The sequence below is a fragment of the Ranitomeya variabilis genome, chromosome 5, assembly GCF_051348905.1.
Source record: "Ranitomeya variabilis isolate aRanVar5 chromosome 5, aRanVar5.hap1, whole genome shotgun sequence".
Taxonomy (NCBI): domain Eukaryota; kingdom Metazoa; phylum Chordata; class Amphibia; order Anura; family Dendrobatidae; genus Ranitomeya; species Ranitomeya variabilis.
Genome location: NC_135236.1, coordinates 178,906,935 through 178,925,171, shown reverse-complemented (window position 1 = coordinate 178,925,171; position 18,237 = coordinate 178,906,935). Strand labels below are relative to the sequence as shown.

At 48.0% G+C, this 18,237-nt stretch overlaps 1 protein-coding gene across 1 annotated transcript in view; it reads right to left on the bottom strand.

Moving 5' to 3' along the window:
- The window catches only part of STRC (stereocilin), a 177,690-nt gene extending 165,903 nt beyond the window's left edge, over positions 1–11,787 (bottom strand). The window contains exons 1-2 of the mRNA XM_077263580.1: positions 11,607–11,787; positions 5,351–5,460 (exon numbers count right to left, since the gene is read on the bottom strand). Coding sequence (XP_077119695.1) covers positions 5,351–5,460; positions 11,607–11,762 — 266 coding nt within the window. The 5' untranslated portion in view covers positions 11,763–11,787. The remainder of the gene's footprint in view (positions 1–5,350; positions 5,461–11,606) is intronic.
- Positions 11,788–18,237: the final 6,450 nt, after the last annotated feature.

Below are 18,237 nucleotides of genomic sequence, written 5' to 3'. Positions count from 1 at the left end.
TGTAGAGGGATCATCGTTATTCCCATTTGCACATGGAAACATGAGAAGCAATGGAATTAATCAGAATGGGAGAAGATACAGATTAGATATTAGAAAAAACTTTTTGACAGTGAGGGCGATCAATGAGTGGAACAGGCTGCCACGAGAAGTAGTGAGTTCTCCTATTATGTAAGTCTTCAAACAGAGGCTGGACAGAAATCTGTCTGATATGGTTTAGTGAATCCTGCATTGAGCAGGGAGTTAGACCCTGGAGGTCCCTTCCAACTGTAACATTCTATGATTCTATGAAAACTTTATTTAAACGATAGTTAATTTTCTGATGACACATTCTCTGTAAGTCCCAGACAACCTCTTTAAGCATTTTGGCATTATCTTACATGGAATCTGTCACTAGGTTTTTGCTACTTCATCTGACAGCAGCATGATGTAGGAAAAGAGACCCTAATTCCAGTGATGTGTCACTTAGTTTACTGGGTGCAGCAGTTGTGATACAAATAGAGTTTTTAGGTGTAACATGTAGCAGACCTCAGAAAGCTAAACCTGTTCATACCACATCTTTCTGTGTACATCAGGGGCGGACCTACCGCCGGTTCAACCGGTGCAGCCGCACCGGGGCCCGGAGGTGGAGGGGGGCCCTTGCAGGCAGGGGCATACAGGGCCCGGCTTTCTGCTGCTGCTGTAGATCGGTGCAGGCCCCGCACTGTATTAGCAGTTTACAAGTGCCGGCCGGCATCCCCCTATTGCAGACAGCAGGCTGTGTGTCTGCTGATCTGACGTCACCTGCGCGCCTGTTTCACTCTGCCGGAGGCCTGGAGAGGAGAGATGAAGTTAGTAGAAAGCCATGGGGTCCCAGGCAGGAGGTATGTGACGGGCTTCATCTCATTCCTGCTTTCTTATCTGCTTTCTGTAGATCTATCTGTACTGTGAGATTTATTGCACCATCTTAAACTTACAGACAGATAAGGTCCCGGCTCCAGCGTCACCCGATCTGCATGTAAGCTGAAGCTGCAGCAATAAATCACAGTTATCCTCACCCTGCACTGTGTGACCCTGAGCCCAGCCACCCAGGACATCCCACATTATATATCAGATATATGTTATAATGTGAGGTCCTGCAGCTTGGTCAGTGCTCAGTGCATGTAACACTATATATGTGCACAAAGTACAGTACAGTGGTGCCAATATACAGTATGGAGCATCATGTGCAGTCATTATACAGTATGGAGCATCATGTGCGGTCATTATACAGTATGGAGCATCATGTGCAGTCATTATACAGTATGGAGCATCATGTGCGGCTATTATACAGTATGGAGCATCATGTGCGGTCATTATACAGTATAGAGCATCATGTGCGGTCATTATACAGTATAGAGCATCATGTGTGGCCATTATACAGAATGGAGCATCATGTTGGGTCATTATACAGTATGGAGCATCATGTGCGGTCATTATACAGTATAGAGCATCATGTGCGGTCAATATACAGTATGGAGCATCATGTGGGGTCATTATACAGTATGGAGCATCATGTGCGGCCATTATACAGTATGGAGCATCATGTGCAGTCATTATACAGTATAGAGCATCATGTGCGGTCATTATACAGTATAGAGCATCATGTGCAGTCATTATACAGTATAGAGCATCATGTGCGGTCATTATACAGTATAGAGCATCATGTGCGGTCATTATACAGTATGGAGCATCATGTGCAGCCAATATACAGTATGGAGCATCATGTGCGGTCATTATACAGTATGGAGCATGATGTGCAGTCATTATACAGTATGGAGCATGATGTGTGGTCATTATACAGTATGGAGCATCATGTGCAGCCAATATACAGTATGGAGCATCATGTGCGGTCATTATACAGTATGGAGCATGATGTGCAGTCATTATACAGTATGGAGCATCATGTGCGGTCATTATACAGTATGGAGCATCATGTGCGGTCATTATACAGTATGGAGCATCATGTGCAGTCATTATACAGTATGGAGCATCATGTGCGGTCAATATACAGTATGGAGCATGATGTGCGGTCATTATACAGTATGGAGCATCATGTGCAGCCAATATACATTATGGAGCATCATGTGCGGTCATTATACAGTATGGAGCATCATGTGCAGCCAATATACAGTATGGAGCATCATGTGCAGCCAATATACATTATGGAGCATCATGTGCGGTCATTATACAGTATGGAGCATCATGTGCAGCCAATATACAGTATGGAGCATCATGTGCGGTCATTATACAGTATGGAGCATCATGTGCAGTCATTATACAGTATGGAGCATCATGTGCGGTCAATATACAGTATGGAGCATCATGTGCGGCCATTATACAGTATGGAGCATCATGTGCGGTCATTATACAGTATGGAGCATCATGTGCGGCCATTATACAGTATGGCGCATCATGTGCAGTCAATATACAGTATGGAGCATCATGTGCGGTCATTATACAGTATGGAGCATCATGTGCGGCCAATATACAGTATGGAGCATCATGTGCGGTCATTATACAGTATGGAGCATCATGTGCAGTCATTATACAGTATGGAGCATCATGTGCGGTCAATATACAGTATGGAGCATCATGTGCGGCCATTATACAGTATGGAGCATCATGTGCGGTCATTATACAGTATGGAGCATCATGTGCGGCCATTATACAGTATGGAGCACTGTGTGGCCATATTTTTTATAATTATTCTTTATGAAACAGTGTGATCAGCAGTGCTAAATGGGTGTGGTTGGGACGTGGATATGGGTGTGACTAGTTATAAATGGGTGTGGCCAGAGGCGTGGCCCAAAATTTTCCACGGCGCGCGTTGCGCGACGCAAACTTTTTCCCCCTTTCCCATCTTCAAAAGTTGGGAGGTATGATGCTGGGCAGGAAGGGGGGCCCAGACACATTTCTTGCACAGGGGCCCAAAGCTGTCAGTGTCCACCACTGGTGTACATTGTATATTAACAGAAAGTTTCTAATCAGTGCTGGTGGCATGGTTGGACCAGGATGCACATAGGAGCTAGTCTAGCAGTGATAATCTCCAGCTGATGAAACATTTATTGTATTGAACAAATGCACACAGCCTAATAAGTGTTACATCCCTAAATCATGCCTACCTTAAACTTCCCCCAGATTACTTAGCAAAAACCTGCTGACAGATTCCCTTTATGAATCAAACCAAACAAAAATCGTACCAAAAGCCCCTCAAAGAGGCAAAACCTTATAAACCATGTATTAATACTGCATTTTTGATCAGACATTTGGGGAATTCCATTGCATACCCTTTAGTATCACTTTTTCAAAAGTGATACGGATCCATTTCTATTAAAGGGAGCCTGTCCCCAGGTTTACCCCATATGAGATATGGCCACCAGCTTTCAGTGCTCATGCACAGCGTACTAATATGCTCTGTATATGCCCCCGATCTGGCCTGCAACAAAGGAAAACCACCTTTTATTATAATAACCTAGGGAATGGTCGGTTCCGAGGGGTGTCGCTGGTCCTGGTCCAGTGCCTCCCTTCTTCTTTCGATGCTGTCCTCCTTCTGTGCATTGTGTGGATGACGAGTGCTATGTCATCAACATGGTGTTCCCCAGCTTCGTGGTCCTGCGTAGGCATTCTTTTCTGCCCTTACCATGCGCTCTGCACCATTTTACTCTGCCCTGGTGAGGGCAGAGAGGTACGCATGTGCAGGAGCGTGATGCCGGGGAACACTATGTGGGTGATGTAGCACTCCTCATAGACATGAAGCACAGAAGGAGGACGGCATCGAAAGAAGAAGTGAGGCGCCAGACTAGGACCAGCGACACTCCTCAAACCCGACTGTGCCCCATGTGAGTATAATAAAAGGTATTTTTAGTTTGATGCTGGCCTGTTTGGGGGCATATACACTGCATAGTAGTATGCTGTATACAGGACTGAAAGGTGGTGGCTGTATCTCATATGGGGTAAACCTGGTGACAGGTTCACTTTAAGACTTCTTTCATAGTCCTGATGGACCCCGCTCATGATTATGCTATTAACTTCAGGGGTTGGTAAGTGTAGACTAAGTCCTATTTTGTTTGCTGAGTTTAGCCTATGTGGCGCTCCTGAGGTTCGGTCGCCACAGAGGTACTGCACCTCATCCAGAGGTGTGGTACTCCACTCTCGGGTAAGGAGGAGGCACTACCCAGTGCTCACACACTTGCATCCAACATCACATCACCTCAACCTGGCAAGTTGGGCAGACCCCAGAAAAAGGGGCGGGATCTCACTCAGGCAAGAAGGGTGGTGACAGTTGGAGGGGAGTGTGTAGTCAGTCTGTAGTCTGTGGGAGGGAGGAGAGCAGAACAGACATGAGGAAAGGAGCTCCCAGAGAGAGGGAGCTAGAGAAAGGTGAAGCTACAGAAAGAAGAGAAAGAAGGGGTCCTAGGGGCATGGGCCGTGAGGAATCAACCCGTGTAGCCCGTATACACGCTGACCATCGCCAGGTGGAGGGACCAGGTCGCAATGGGGAACCGGCCCCCCAAGACTAGTCGAGAACTACAAGGCTCAGCTAGCAAGCCGGAGGCTGTGGTATCTGTATGTGCCACAGCCACATCCACACATATTCACTGAAAAGGCAGCCACATAGGACCACGGGGACCAGAAAGTCATCGCCCGACAAGATCCGAGGCTCCTGGCTTGGGACACCGTGTGTGAAGGTGCAGGGCAGGAGAGGTGGGAGCCAGCGCAGCGAGATGGCCAGGAAAGGAACATAAGAAAGGGGTCCTGGAAAAGGGCACCCAAATTACCTGGGAGCTGGCTGAATCACAGACCCGGAGGACACAGCACCCCGGCTGGGGACTGCATAAAGAACTGTGAGTAAATCTGTGAAAACTGCATCCCGCTGTGTCCTCTGAATTATTTCTGCGTCACCTGCCCTGCACTACAACATCCACCATTGACATTACCCTATAACTGCCCTGGGGCCTAGCTCTACCCATGAAGAGCTGTACCAACTCTGCTGCATCACCATCTGCCCCAGAGCACCTGAACTGCAGCATCGGCCACCACATCATTACCGAATACCACGGGTGGCATCACGAACAATCTCCCCATAAACTTTATTCTCCATTTATTTCATTGACTCTTTTATTGGACGCCCAGGGCCACAGACCGGGTCACTGCTGCTCTGTCCATATCCCTTTGAGGACCGGCCCGATACCGAGTATCCCCACGGCCCTGGCGGGCACTCCACCTACACCTGCCAATAATTAATCTTTTATATAGGAACTTTGTGTGGTTCCAACACGTGAGAAAACAAAGATGTCCCCAGATATGGAGTATATAGATACTGACATCATACCTCTCTACTTTGTCTACATCTTGGCTTGTGTTCATGAGGCTTTGTGCCACGTAACGGCCCTGTATCATCCCCAGGTTCACATCTTTCCAGCCATCTGCCAGCAATTTAATCTGAGTGCACAAAAGAAATGATTAGTACAACTGTCAGTACCTAGATAGAGTCTCTAAGTCGTCATTTGTACACTTCCCCAACACAATAATCCTATGTATAATGCATTAGTCGATGTGCTATCATGACTTTTATCACATTATAATCACAGTCAGATGACAATTAATAGGGCACGTTGCCTGTCATGTTCCCAATGGCAGGGAATTAAACACATAACACGGGCAAAAACAGGACGAGCTCTAGGGTGATGGAACCTGAGCTGACCGCAATCCTGAACCTCAACACTCAACTAACAGCAGCCGGGGAATGTTCCTGGGGGGACTCTAGACGTCTCGCGCCAGCCGGAGATCTAGCTACCCCTATCAGAAGAATCACAGACCTATCTTGCCTCCAGAGAAATATTCCCACAGAAATAGCAGCCCCCCACATATAATGACGGTGAAATGAGAGGAAGGCACAAACGTAGTTATGAAAACAGATTCAGCAAAATGAGGCCCGCTTAAGCTAGATAGCAGAGGATACAAAAGGTGAACTGCGCGGTCAGCTTAAAACCCTTCAAAATACCATCCTGAAATTACTTGAACTCATGTGCCAACTCATGGTACATGAGTGGTAATTTCAGCCCACTAGAGCAACCAGCAGCAGAGAATTACATATCTGCAAGCTGGACTAAAAACATGAAAGCAAACATGAAACAGGGAAATCCAGACTTAGCTTGTCTTGAAGGCCTAGGAGCAGGTAGCAAAGGTAACAGAGACACACTGATACATTGATAGCCGGCAAGGGAATGACAGGAAAGCCAGGCTAAATAGGAAACACCCAGCCTCTGATGGACAGGTGGAAACCAGAGACCGCAACCCACCAAAGTCACCCAGTACCAGCTGTAACCACCAGAGGGAGCCCAAAAACAGAATCCACAACAGTACCCCCCCCTTGAGGAGGGGTCACCGAACCCTCACGAGAACCCCCAGGGCGATCAGGATGAGCTCTATGGAAGGCGCGGACCAAATCAGTCGCATGAACATCAGAGGCGACCACCCAGGAATTATCCTCCTGACCCTAACCCTTCCACTTAACCAAATACTGGAGTTTACGTCTGGAAACACGAGAATCCAAGATCTTCTCAACAACATACTCCAATTCTCCCTCCACCAGCACCGGAGCAGGAGGCTCAACCGAAGGAACAACGGGCACCTCATACCTCCGCAATAACGACCGATGGAACACATTATGAATAGCAAACGATGCAGGGAGATCCAAACGAAAAGATACAGGGTTAAGAATCTCCAAGATCTTATAAGGACCGATGAACCGAGGCTTGAACTTAGGAGAAGAGACCTTCATAGGGACAAAACGAGAAGACAACCACACCAAGTCCCCAACAAGAAGTCGGGGACCCACGCGGCGACGGCGATTAGCAAACTGCTGAGTCTTCTCCTGAGACAACTTCAAATTGTCCACCACCTGATTCCAAATCTGATGTAGCCTGTCCACCACCACGTCCACTCCAGGACAATCCGAAGGCTCCACCTGACCAGAGGAAAAACGAGGATGAAACCCCGAATTACAAAAGAAAGGAGAAACCAAAGTAGCAGAACTAGCCCGATTATTAAGGGCAAATTCGGCCAGTGGCAAAAAGGCAACCCAGTCATCTTGATCAGCAGAAACAAAACACCTTAAATAAGTTTCCAAGGTCTGATTAGTTCGCTCCATCTGGCCATTCGTCTGAGGATGGAATGCAGACGAGAAAGACAAATCAATGCCCATCTTAGCACAAAACGTCCGCCAAAATCTAGACACAAACTGGGATCCCCTGTCAGAAACGATATTCTCCGGAATCCCATGCAAACGAACCACGTTCTGAAAAAATAAAGGGACCAACTCAGAGGAGGAAGGCAACTTAGGCAAGGGTACCAAATGAACCATCTTAGAAAAGCGGTCACACACAACCCAGATAACGGACATTTTCTGTGAGACAGGGAGATCTGAAATAAAATCCATGGAAATGTGCATCCAAGGCCTCTTCGGGATAGGCAAGGATAACAACAACCCACTGGCCCGAGAACAGCAAGGCTTAGCCCGAGCACACACTTCACAAGACTGCACAAAGGTGCGCACATCCCTTGACAAGGAAGGCCACCAAAAAGACCTGGCCACCAAGTCTCTAGTACCAAATATTCCAGGATGACCAGCCAACACAGAAGAATGGACCTCGGAGATGACTCTACTGGTCCAATCATCCGGAACAAACAGTCTTTCTGGTGGACAACGATCAGGTTTATCCGCCTGAAACTCCTGCAATGCACGTCGCAAGTCTGGGGAGACGGCGGACAATATTACCCCATCCCTAAGGATACCAGTAGGCCCAGAGTCTCCAGGAGAGTCAGGCACAAAACTCCTGGAAAGAGCATCTGCCTTCACATTCTTTGAACCTGGCAGGTATGAAACCACAAAATTGAAACGAGAAAAAAACAACGACCAACGAGCCTGTCTAGGATTCAGACGCCTGGCAGACTCAAGGTAAATCAGATTTTTGTGATCAGTCAAGACCACCACACGATGTCTAGCACCCTCAAGCCAATGACGCCACTCCTCAAATGCCCACTTCATGGCCAAAAGCTCCCGATTACCCACATCATAATTGCGCTCGGCGGGCGAGAATTTTCTAGAAAAGAACGCACATGGCTTCATCACCGAGCCATCGGAACTTCTCTGTGACAAAACCGCCCCCGCTCCAATCTCGGAAGCATCAACCTCAACCTGAAAAGGAAGTGAAACATCTGGTTGACATAACACAGGAGCAGAAGAAAACCGGCGCTTAAGTTCCTGAAAGGCCTCCACAGCCGTAGGAGACCAATTAGCAACATCAGCACCCTTTTTAGTCAAATCAGTCAAAGGTTTAACAACACTGGAAAAATTAGTAATGAACCGACGATAAAAATTAGCAAAACCCAAGAACTTCTGAAGACTCTTAACAGATGTAGGTTGTGTCCAGTCACAAATCGCCTGAACCTTGACGGGATCCATCTCAATAGTAGAAGGAGAAAAAATGTACCCCAAAAAAGAAATCTTCTGGACTCCGAAGAGACATTTTGAGCCCTTCACAAAGAGAGAATTGGCCCGCAGGACTTGAAACACCTTCCTGACCTGTAGAACATGAGACTCCCAGTCATCAGAAAACACCAAAATATCATCCAAATACACAATCATAAACTTATCCAGATATTCACGGAAAATATTGTGCATAAAGGACTGAAAGACTGAAGGAGCATTAGAAAGTCCAAAAGGCATTACCAAATACTCAAAATGGCCCTCAGGCGTATTAAATGCGGTTTTCCACTCATCACCCTGCTTTATCCGCACAAGATTATACGCACCGCGAAGATCTATCTTAGTGAACCACCTAGCCCCCTTAATGCGAGCAAACAAATCAGTCAATAATGGCAATGGATACTGATATTTGACTGTAATCTTATTCAGAAGGCGATAATCTATACAAGGCCTCAGGGAACCATCTTTTTTTGCCACGAAAAAAAAACCTGCTCCCAGAGGGGACGAAGATGGACGAATATGTCCCTTTTCCAAGGACTCCTTAATATAATTCCGCATAGCAGTATGCTCTGGCACTGACAGATTAAATAAACGACCCTTAGGGAACTTACTGCCAGGAATTAATTCTATAGCACAGTCACAATCCCTATGAGGAGGGAGCGAATTGAGCTTAGGCTCCTCAAAAACATCCCGATAGTCAGACAAAAACGCAGGGACCTCAGAAGGAGTAGATGAAGCGATTGAAATCAGAGGTGCATCATCATGAACCCCCTGACATCCCCAGCTTAACACAGACATTGTTTTCCAATCCAGGACTGGATTATGAGTTTGTAACCATGGCAGACCAAGCACTAGTACATCATGTAAATTATACAGTACAAGGAAGCGAATCACCTCCTGATGAACGGGAGTCATGCGCATGGTCACTTGTGTCCAGTACTGCGGTTTATTCATAGCCAATGGTGTAGAGTCAATTCCCTTCAAAGGAATAGGAACTTCCAGAGGCTCCAGACTAAAACCGCAGCGTTTGGCAAATGACCAATCCATAAGACTCAGGGCAGCGCCCGAATCCACATAGGCATCGACGGAAATGGATGACAGTGAACAAATCAGAGTTACAGACAAAATGAACTTAGACTGCAGAGTACTAATGGCAAAAGATTTATCAACCTTTTTTGTGCGTTTAGAGCATGCTGATATAACATGAGCTGAATCACCACAATAAAAACACAATCCATTTTTCCGCCTATAATTTTGCCGTTCACTTCTGGACTGAATTCTATCACATTGCATAGTCTCAGGTGCCTGTTCAGAAGACAACGCCAACTGGTGCACAGGTTTGCGCTCCCGTAAACGCCGATCAATCTGAATGGCCATAGCCATAGACTCATTCAGACCTGTAGGCGCAGGGAACCCCACCATAATATCCTTAATGGCCTCAGAAAGACCATCTCTGAAGTTTGCAGCCAGGGCGCACTCATTCCACTGAGTAAGCACCGACCATTTCTGAAATTTTTGACAATATACTTCCGCTTCATCATGCCCCTGAGAGAGGGCTAATAAAGCCTTTTCAGCCTGAATCTCCAGGTTAGGTTCCTCATAGAGCAATCCCAGTGCCAGAAAAAACGCATCCACACTGAGCAATGCAGGATCCCCTGGTGCCAATGCAAATGCCCAATTCTGAGGGTCGCCCCGCAGGAAAGATATTACAATCTTGACCTGCTGAGCAGGGTCTCCAGAGGAGCGAGATTTCAAAGAAAGAAACAATTTGCAATTGTTCCTGAAATTCAGGAAGGTAGATCTATCTCCAGAAAAAAACTCTGGAATAGGAATTCTAGGTTCAGACATAGGAGTGTGAACAACAAAATCCTGTATGTTTTGAACTTTTGCAGCAAGATTATTCAGGCTGGAAGCCAAACTCTGGACATCCATGTTAAACAGCTAAGGTCAGAGCCATTCAAGGGTTAAGAGGAGGTAAGAAGCAGCTAGACAGCCATTAAGGGCTAGGCAGCAAAACTCTGAGGGAAAAAAAAATAAAATTTCCCTTCAACACTTCTTTTTCTCCTGCTTCAGCCCAAACAATTAACACTTTGTGGGCCGGCTATACTGTCATGTTCCCAATGGCAGGGAATTAAACACATAACACGGGCAAAAACAGGACGAGCTCTAGGGTGATGGAACCTGAGCTGACCGCGATCCTGAACCTCAACACTCAACTAACAGCAGCCAGGGAACGTTCCTGGGGGGACTCTAGACGTCTCGCGCCAGCCGGAGATCTAGCTACCCCTATCAGAAGAATCACAGACCTATCTTGCCTCCAGAGAAATATTCCCACAGAAATAGCAGCCCCCCACATATAATGATGGTGAAATGAGAGGAAGGCACAAACGTAGTTATGAAAACAGATTCAGCAAAATGAGGCCCGCTTAAGCTAGATAGCAGAGGATACAAAAGGTGAACTGCACGGTCAGCTTAAAACCCTTCAAAATACCATCCTGAAATTACTTGAACTCATGTGCCAACTCATGGTACATGAGTGGTAATTTCAGCCCACTAGAGCAACCAGCAGCAGAGAATTACATATCTGCAAGCTGGACTAAAAACATGAAAGCAAACATGAAACAGGGAAATCCAGACTTAGCTTGTCTTGAAGGCCTAGGAGCAGGTAGCAAAGGTAACAGAGACACACTGATACATTGATAGCCGGCAAGGGAATGACAGGAAAGCCAGGTTAAATAGGAAACACCCAGCCTCTGATGGACAGGTGGAAACCAGAGACCGCAACCCACCAAAGTCACCCAGTACCAGCTGTAACCACCAGAGGGAGCCCAAAAACAGAATCCACAACAGTTGCCCATCCCTATAACTATTGTATAGCCACGTGTTTGTTTATACAATGATCCCTCCCGAGTCTTTTACAACAAGCAGTAAATCACTGACTTATAAGTAAATTACTAAAATAATTGCATGTGATCTTCCCATCCTTTTCAATCATTTTCAACCCCTCATAATTTGTGAACTTATTCTATAATTCCCTATAGTATAGGGTAAAACCTGTAACATTTGCATGCCTATATTATGAAAAAGAAGTACAAACCTGGTCAGCGCTGAGTTGTACAAAATGGCAAAAGGGCAGGTAGGGGAGAAGTGGTTGTATAGACCTCAGAAAGTGTGGTGGCCATGATGGGACATCACCAAACATGTCAGCTTGCAGAAAATGCTTAGCAAAAGCACGCTTCTGAGTGATCTTCATTACTTGACTGTGGATTTTTATTGCATCTAATCTAGAAAAAATGATCACTTTTCAATACAGTATAAATCTACATAGGTGATAATTTACTGAGGAACGTTGAGCTGCACTACACTGACTGAAAGATCTGTTCAATATAGGCCCCTTTACACAAGAAACACTTTTCAAACCAGAGATAATGTTGCTGGTGGTTTGTCTTTGTTAGACTCTTGGTCCAATGGAACAATGCCTTCATGAAAAAATGTTTCAAAGAGCTAAATTTTTATTTATCAATTGCATGACGGATAAACATCAATGGGCAAGACATAATGACAATTGGCCAGTGTGAATAGTCCTTTACTAAAATGTACCATTCACAAAAAGAGTTGTGTCAATTGTTTTGCCCATGCACATTGTATATTTGTCAATATCCCAGCTTCATTAGGTAGTGAACCAAAAGATGGATTTCAACATAGATTCAAAATAATCTATAGCAAAAAGAAGTTTGGAATAGAGTTGAACGGATCCAACAATGTAATTAGAGTCCAATAGGTGCAGAATTTGGACGTCTCTCCTTGTCGTGTTCTAAATCTTACAAGGACATACATGATTCCCCCTTCCTCCATTACGTAGTAATGTCCCCATCCTGGTATATATGTCCCTCAGTTTGGCCCCATCCTGGTATATATGCCCCCCATTTTGGTTTATATGTTCCCCATCCTATATATGTCAACTGCTCTTCCACTATTGTTTAATGCATAAGAAAAATTAACGATTCTACTCTCCTTGCCCTGGCTCCAACGCCACAAGATGTCCTCTTCTGTGAATTCTACATAATAGACTTAATCAGGAGAAAATGACTCTTTTGTACAATCTGTGTTCCGCTGGGAACCGCTGATTTTTATTTTTGATTACCAAGGTAGGGACCACCACTGTACATACAAGGTGTGATAAACTGTAGATGTCATAGCTGCAGAGCATTATAGGGAGGCCCGCGTGGCAGCACAAAATAACATTAGGATGTTCTTTGATGCTTCAGCAGTGTGGGAAATGGCCGCAGGTAAGTTTTATAAGCAAATCGTGAACTGGATTTCAGAGTGTTAAAATTTATGTGAAACTGCGAAATTCAGAAAATTTGACTCAAACTCGATCATACGTGGATTGATCTGCTCATCTCTAATGTGTGACCATCGCTTACTGTCCTTTCTTCACTGAGAATATAAAGGTGTATTCAAGCAAGCTTGTAGGCAAACTCTGTTAATCACTCTATTAATACACAGTACGATATGGAACAATATTATAAAGACCATTTAAATATAAACACAAAAAACACTATATGGTAATACAAAATAAATAATCTTACTTACACACTCTGGTTGACCAAAAGAGTTATTGGGAAGTTCACAATGTCAGATATGGACATGAAAGGTATGAACTGGGAAAGGTCCACAAATATCTGAGGTGTCAATAATGTAAACTTCTGAATCACCATTGAAGTTAAGGTCTCTAAATCCCTTTCATCGGGACGGGTCATCTAGAGAGAGGGGAAAATGTAATCAGAAAGTGATGGAGTCTTTGCTAAAATGTTAACACAATTGTTGGAGAAAATTAAAGTCACAGTTTATCATATCTGTCAAAATTTCTTTCCAAAACTCCTTACCCTTCTAGCTACAATGAACGATTTATAAAAATATATTAATGATGTGTTCTCACCTGAATTCTTGGCCAAGATCGATGCATCAATGAGATGAAACGTTCTACTGCATCATTCTCTGCTGATAACAGGACATTCTGGAAACCTCTAGGCATTTGCAGATATTCCTGCCATGAGGATGTGCCATGCCAATAATAACCAAGAGGAAAAATCAAAAGAAATATGCCAGAAAAACAATTGGAACAGTATATTGTTTCTTTTTACCAATATTTGGGAACGTTTAGCCATATGCCTTCATGTCTATTCTCTAAACTGCATAGTATTTACAGCATAAGGGTCCAAGCAAGAGAAACTTACAAAGAGCTTCTCCAATGGCTTGCTAGCAAATCCATCACCAATGTTCAGTATTTAGTAGATTATCAACATCTAGCCATTCTGAAGAATAGGGCACTGATAGACCTTTCTTGTACCTCTGTATGCCAAGTCAAGTGTACATCTAATCATGGCATGATATACTGGATGCTGTAATACACAGTGGAGTGGAGCACAGTTCTGTGCTGGAGCACTGCATGGCTCTACAGGACGAAATGTGTCACCATAAACCCTACATTAGGGAGTACCTACGCATTGGAACAACGCAGTCAACACAACAAAAAAAAGGTAAAGAGCGGCAAAATCAGGTGATATCAAGGAATTCTACAATTGTACTTGAGCTTAATTTTTTTGAGCAAGTGACAGGTCCTTAACTACAATGGTTCCTTAAATGAGCAGAAGTATCTAGGTACAATACCTGGAGGAGTATTTCAAGTGCAGTAGCATTTTCCTCCTTTTGGATGAGGTCCCATAGCACAGGCTGTCAGACAAAATAAAAACATTAACATATTCTACGTTCACCTATTTTCTTTTAAAATGTCTCCAAAATGCCACTTGATTAATAATTTCTTGATGTGAATTAGATTTAAGAGCAAACCTCCTAGATATTCAGACATAGCTTTGGGGATGCAATTATGTAGGGGGGAGGGCATTTATGTACATTTTATTCTAAGTACATTATTTCAAAGTGCCTTGCAGTTAAACATTGCAGTTAGACAGGGCATGAGACAGGTGAGACATTTATAGAATCCTATTCCCAGTACATTTGGATGGCATCAAATATTCACCATATGCATTTGTATAATATATTATACTAGCTATTGAACCCGTTTTACGCCCGGGTGGCGAGCATTTATATTGGTATATGGTCTCCATCCTGGTATGTGCTGCTCCCATCTTGCTCTCCCATCCTGTCATGTGCTGCTCCATCCTGCACCCCCATCCTGTCATGTGCTGCTCCACCGTGTCATGTGCTGCTCCATCCTGCATCCCCATCCTGTCATGTGCTGCTCCACCGTGTCATGTGCTGCTCCATCCTGCGCCCCATCCTGTCATGTGCTGCTCCACCGTGTCATGTGCTGCTCCATCCTGCATCCCCATCCTGTCATGTGCTCCCATCCTGCGCCCCCATCCTATCACGTGCTGCTCCATCCTGCGCCCCCATCATTGCGGGCGGCTGTGCGGAGTGCGGGCGGCTGTGCTGAGTGCGGGCGGCTGTGCTGAGTGCGGGCGGCTGTGCTGAGTGCGGGCGGCTGTGCTGAGTGCGGGCGGCTGTGGGTGGCTGTGCTGGGTGCGGTGGCTGTGCTGGGCGGCTGTGGGCGGCTGTGCTGGGTGCAGCGGCTGTGCTGGGTGTGGCGGCTGTGCGTGGCTGTGCTGGGTGCGGCGGCTGTGCTGGGTGCGGCGGCTGTGGGTGGCTGTGCGTGGCTGTGCTGGGTGCAGCGGCTGTGCGTGGCTCTAGGCGGCTGTGCGTGGCTGTGGGCGGCTGTGCGTGGCTGTGCTGGGTGCGGCGGCTGTGGACGGCTGTGCTGGGTGCGGTGGCTGTGCTGGGTGCGGCGGCTGTGCGTGGCTGTGCTGGGTGCAGCGGCTGTGCTGGGTGCGGCGGCTGTGCTGGGTGCTGCGGCTGTGCGTGGCTGTAGGCGGCTGTGCGTGGCTGTAGGCGGCTGTGTGTGGCTGTGGGCGGCTGTGCTGGGTGCGGTGGCTGTGCTGAGTGCGGGCGGCTGTATGTGGCGCGGCTGTGCATGGCTGTGCTGGGTGCGGGCGGCTGTGGGTGGCTGTGCTGGGTGCGGCGGCTGTGGACGGCTGTGCTGGGTGCGGCGGCTGTGCTGGGTGTGGCGGCTGTGCGTGGCTGTAGGCGGCTGTGTGTGGCTGTAGGCGGCTGTGCGTGGCTGTGCTGGGTGCGGCGGCTGTGGACGGCTGTGCTGGGTGCGGTGGCTGTGCTGGGTGCGGCGGCTGTGTGTGGCTGTGGGCGGCTGTGTGTGGCTGTGCGTGGCTGTGCTGGGTGCGGCGGCTGTGCTCGGTGCGGCGGCTGTGCTGGGTGCGGCGGCTGTGCGTGGCTGTGCTGGGTGCGGTGGCTGTGGTGGGTGCGGCGGCTGTGGGTGGCTGTGCTGGGTGCGGCGGCTGTACTGGGTGCGGCGGCTGTGGGCGGCTGTGTGTGGCTGTGGGCGGCTGTGCGTGGCTGTGGGCGGCTGTGCGTGGCTGTGCTGGGTGCGGCGGCTGTGGATGGCTGTGCTGAGTGCGGCGGCTGTGCTGGGTGCGGCGGCTGTGGGCGGCTGTGCGTGGCTGTGCTGGGTGCGGCGGCTGTGCTGGGTGCGGCGGCTGTGCTGGGTGCGGCGGCTGTGCGTGGCTGTGGGCGGCTGTGCTGGGTGCGGCGGCTGTGCTGGGTGCGGCGGCTGTGTGTGGCTGTGCTGGGTGCGGCGGCTGTGCTGGGTGCGGTGGCTGTGCGTGGCTGTAGGCGCCTGTGAGTGGCTGTGGGCGGCTGTGTGTGGCTGTGCTGGGTGCAGCGGCTGTTCGTGGCTGTAGGCGGCTGTGCTGGGTGCGGCGGCTGTGCGTGGCTGTGCTGGGTGCGGTGGCTGTGGTGGGTGCGGCGGCTGTGGGTGGCTGTGCGTGGCTGTGCTGGGTGCGGCGGCTGTACTGGGTGCGGCGGCTGTGTGTGGCTGTGGGCGGCTGTGCGTGGCTGTGGGCGGCTGTGCGTGGTGTTGTGGATTCTGTTTTTGGGCTCCCTCTGGTGGTTACAGCTGGTACTGGGTGACTTTGGTGGATTGCTGTCTCTGGTTTCCACCTGTCCATCAGAGGCTGGGTGTTTCCTATTTAACCTGGCTTTCCTGTCATTCCCTTGCCGGCTATCAATGTATCAGTGTGTCTCTGTTACTTTTGCTACCTGCTCCTAGGCCTTCAAGACAAGCTAAGTCTGGATTTCCCTGTTTCATGTTTGCTTTCATGTTTTTAGTCCAGCTTGCAGATATGTAATTCTCTGCTGCTGGTTGCTCTAGTGGGCTGAAATTACCACTCATGTACCATGAGTTGGCACATGAGTTCAAGTAATTTCAGGATGGTATTTTGAAGGGTTTTAAGCTGACCGCGCAGTTCACCTTTTGTATCCTCTGCTATCTAGCTTAAGCGGGCCTCATTTTGCTGAATCTGTTTTCATAACTACGTTTGTGCCTTCCTCTCATTTCACCGTCATTATATGTGGGGGGCTGCTGTTTCTGTGGGAATATTTCTCTGGAGGCAAGATGGGTCTGTGATTCTTCTGATAGGGGTGGCTGGATCTCCGGCTGGCGCGAGACGTCTAGAGTCCCCCCAGGAACGTTCCCCGGCTGCTGTTAGTTGAGTGTTGAGGTTCAGGATCGCGGTCAGCTCAGGTTCCATCACCCTAGAGCTCGTCCTGTTTTTGCCCGTGTTATGTGTTTAATTCCCTGCCATTGGGAACATGACAGCGTGGCTGTGCTGGGTGCGGCGGCTGTGCTGGGTGCGGCGGCTGTGCGTGGCTGTGGTGGGTGCGGTGGCTGTGGACGTAAGTGGCATAAGTAACAAATAGCTGTGGCATGAAGTGCCACAGCCTCATGGCACAGCAGTTTGTTACTTGCGGAGGGTGAGTATACTTACCTGTCCCGTTCCACCGACGCCATTCCGGGCCATGAATATCCCCCTGCTCCCGGAATCGGCGCCTGCGCAGTCCGCGCTTTCCGGCGCCATTTTCTTGAAGACACATTGCAGTGTGTCTTCAAGAAAATGGCGCCGGAAAGCGCGGACTGTGCAGGCGCCTTTTCCGGCACCAGGAGGACAGATTTTCTGTGTCCTCCTGGTGCCGGAAAAGGCGCCTGCGCAGTCCGCGCTTTCCGGCGCCATTTTCTTGAAGACACACTGCAATGTGTCTTCAAGAAAATGGCGCCGGAAAGCGTGGACTGCGCAGTCGCCGATTCCGGGAGCAGGGGGATATTATTCATGGCCCGGAATGGCGTCGGTGGAACGGGACAGGTAAGTATACTCACCCTCCGCCTCCTGGCTCGTCCCTGTTTCTCTGTTGGAGATCGCGGTGTGCGTTCAGCGCTTACGCATACCGCGATCTCCTGGGAGCGTCGCTCTGTGGGGTCCAGACTGCGCCGGCGCTTGCGCTTGCGCAGTCTATAAAGGCTTCGGACAGAGTGACGCTCCCAGCGTTATATTATAGATCCTGGCTGTTGCATTCACTCATATAAACCGTCTTTGCACTAACTCTTTACACTCCATCTTTATCAGCCTGTGTCCTTTCCTCTCCTATGTACAGCACTCCCTCTCTTTTCACATTGTTAAATTGCACAGATCCATTCTGTCCCACCATCCAACACAAGAGATGCTCTCACAAATCACTTAACCATCTACTCACTCTTTCTATCCTCCTTCTCCTAGTCGCAGGAGATATCTCTCCCAACCCTGGCCCCTCATGTTATAGTAAGTCAAACCCCTCAACTGCTGCACTCAGAAACCTCTCAA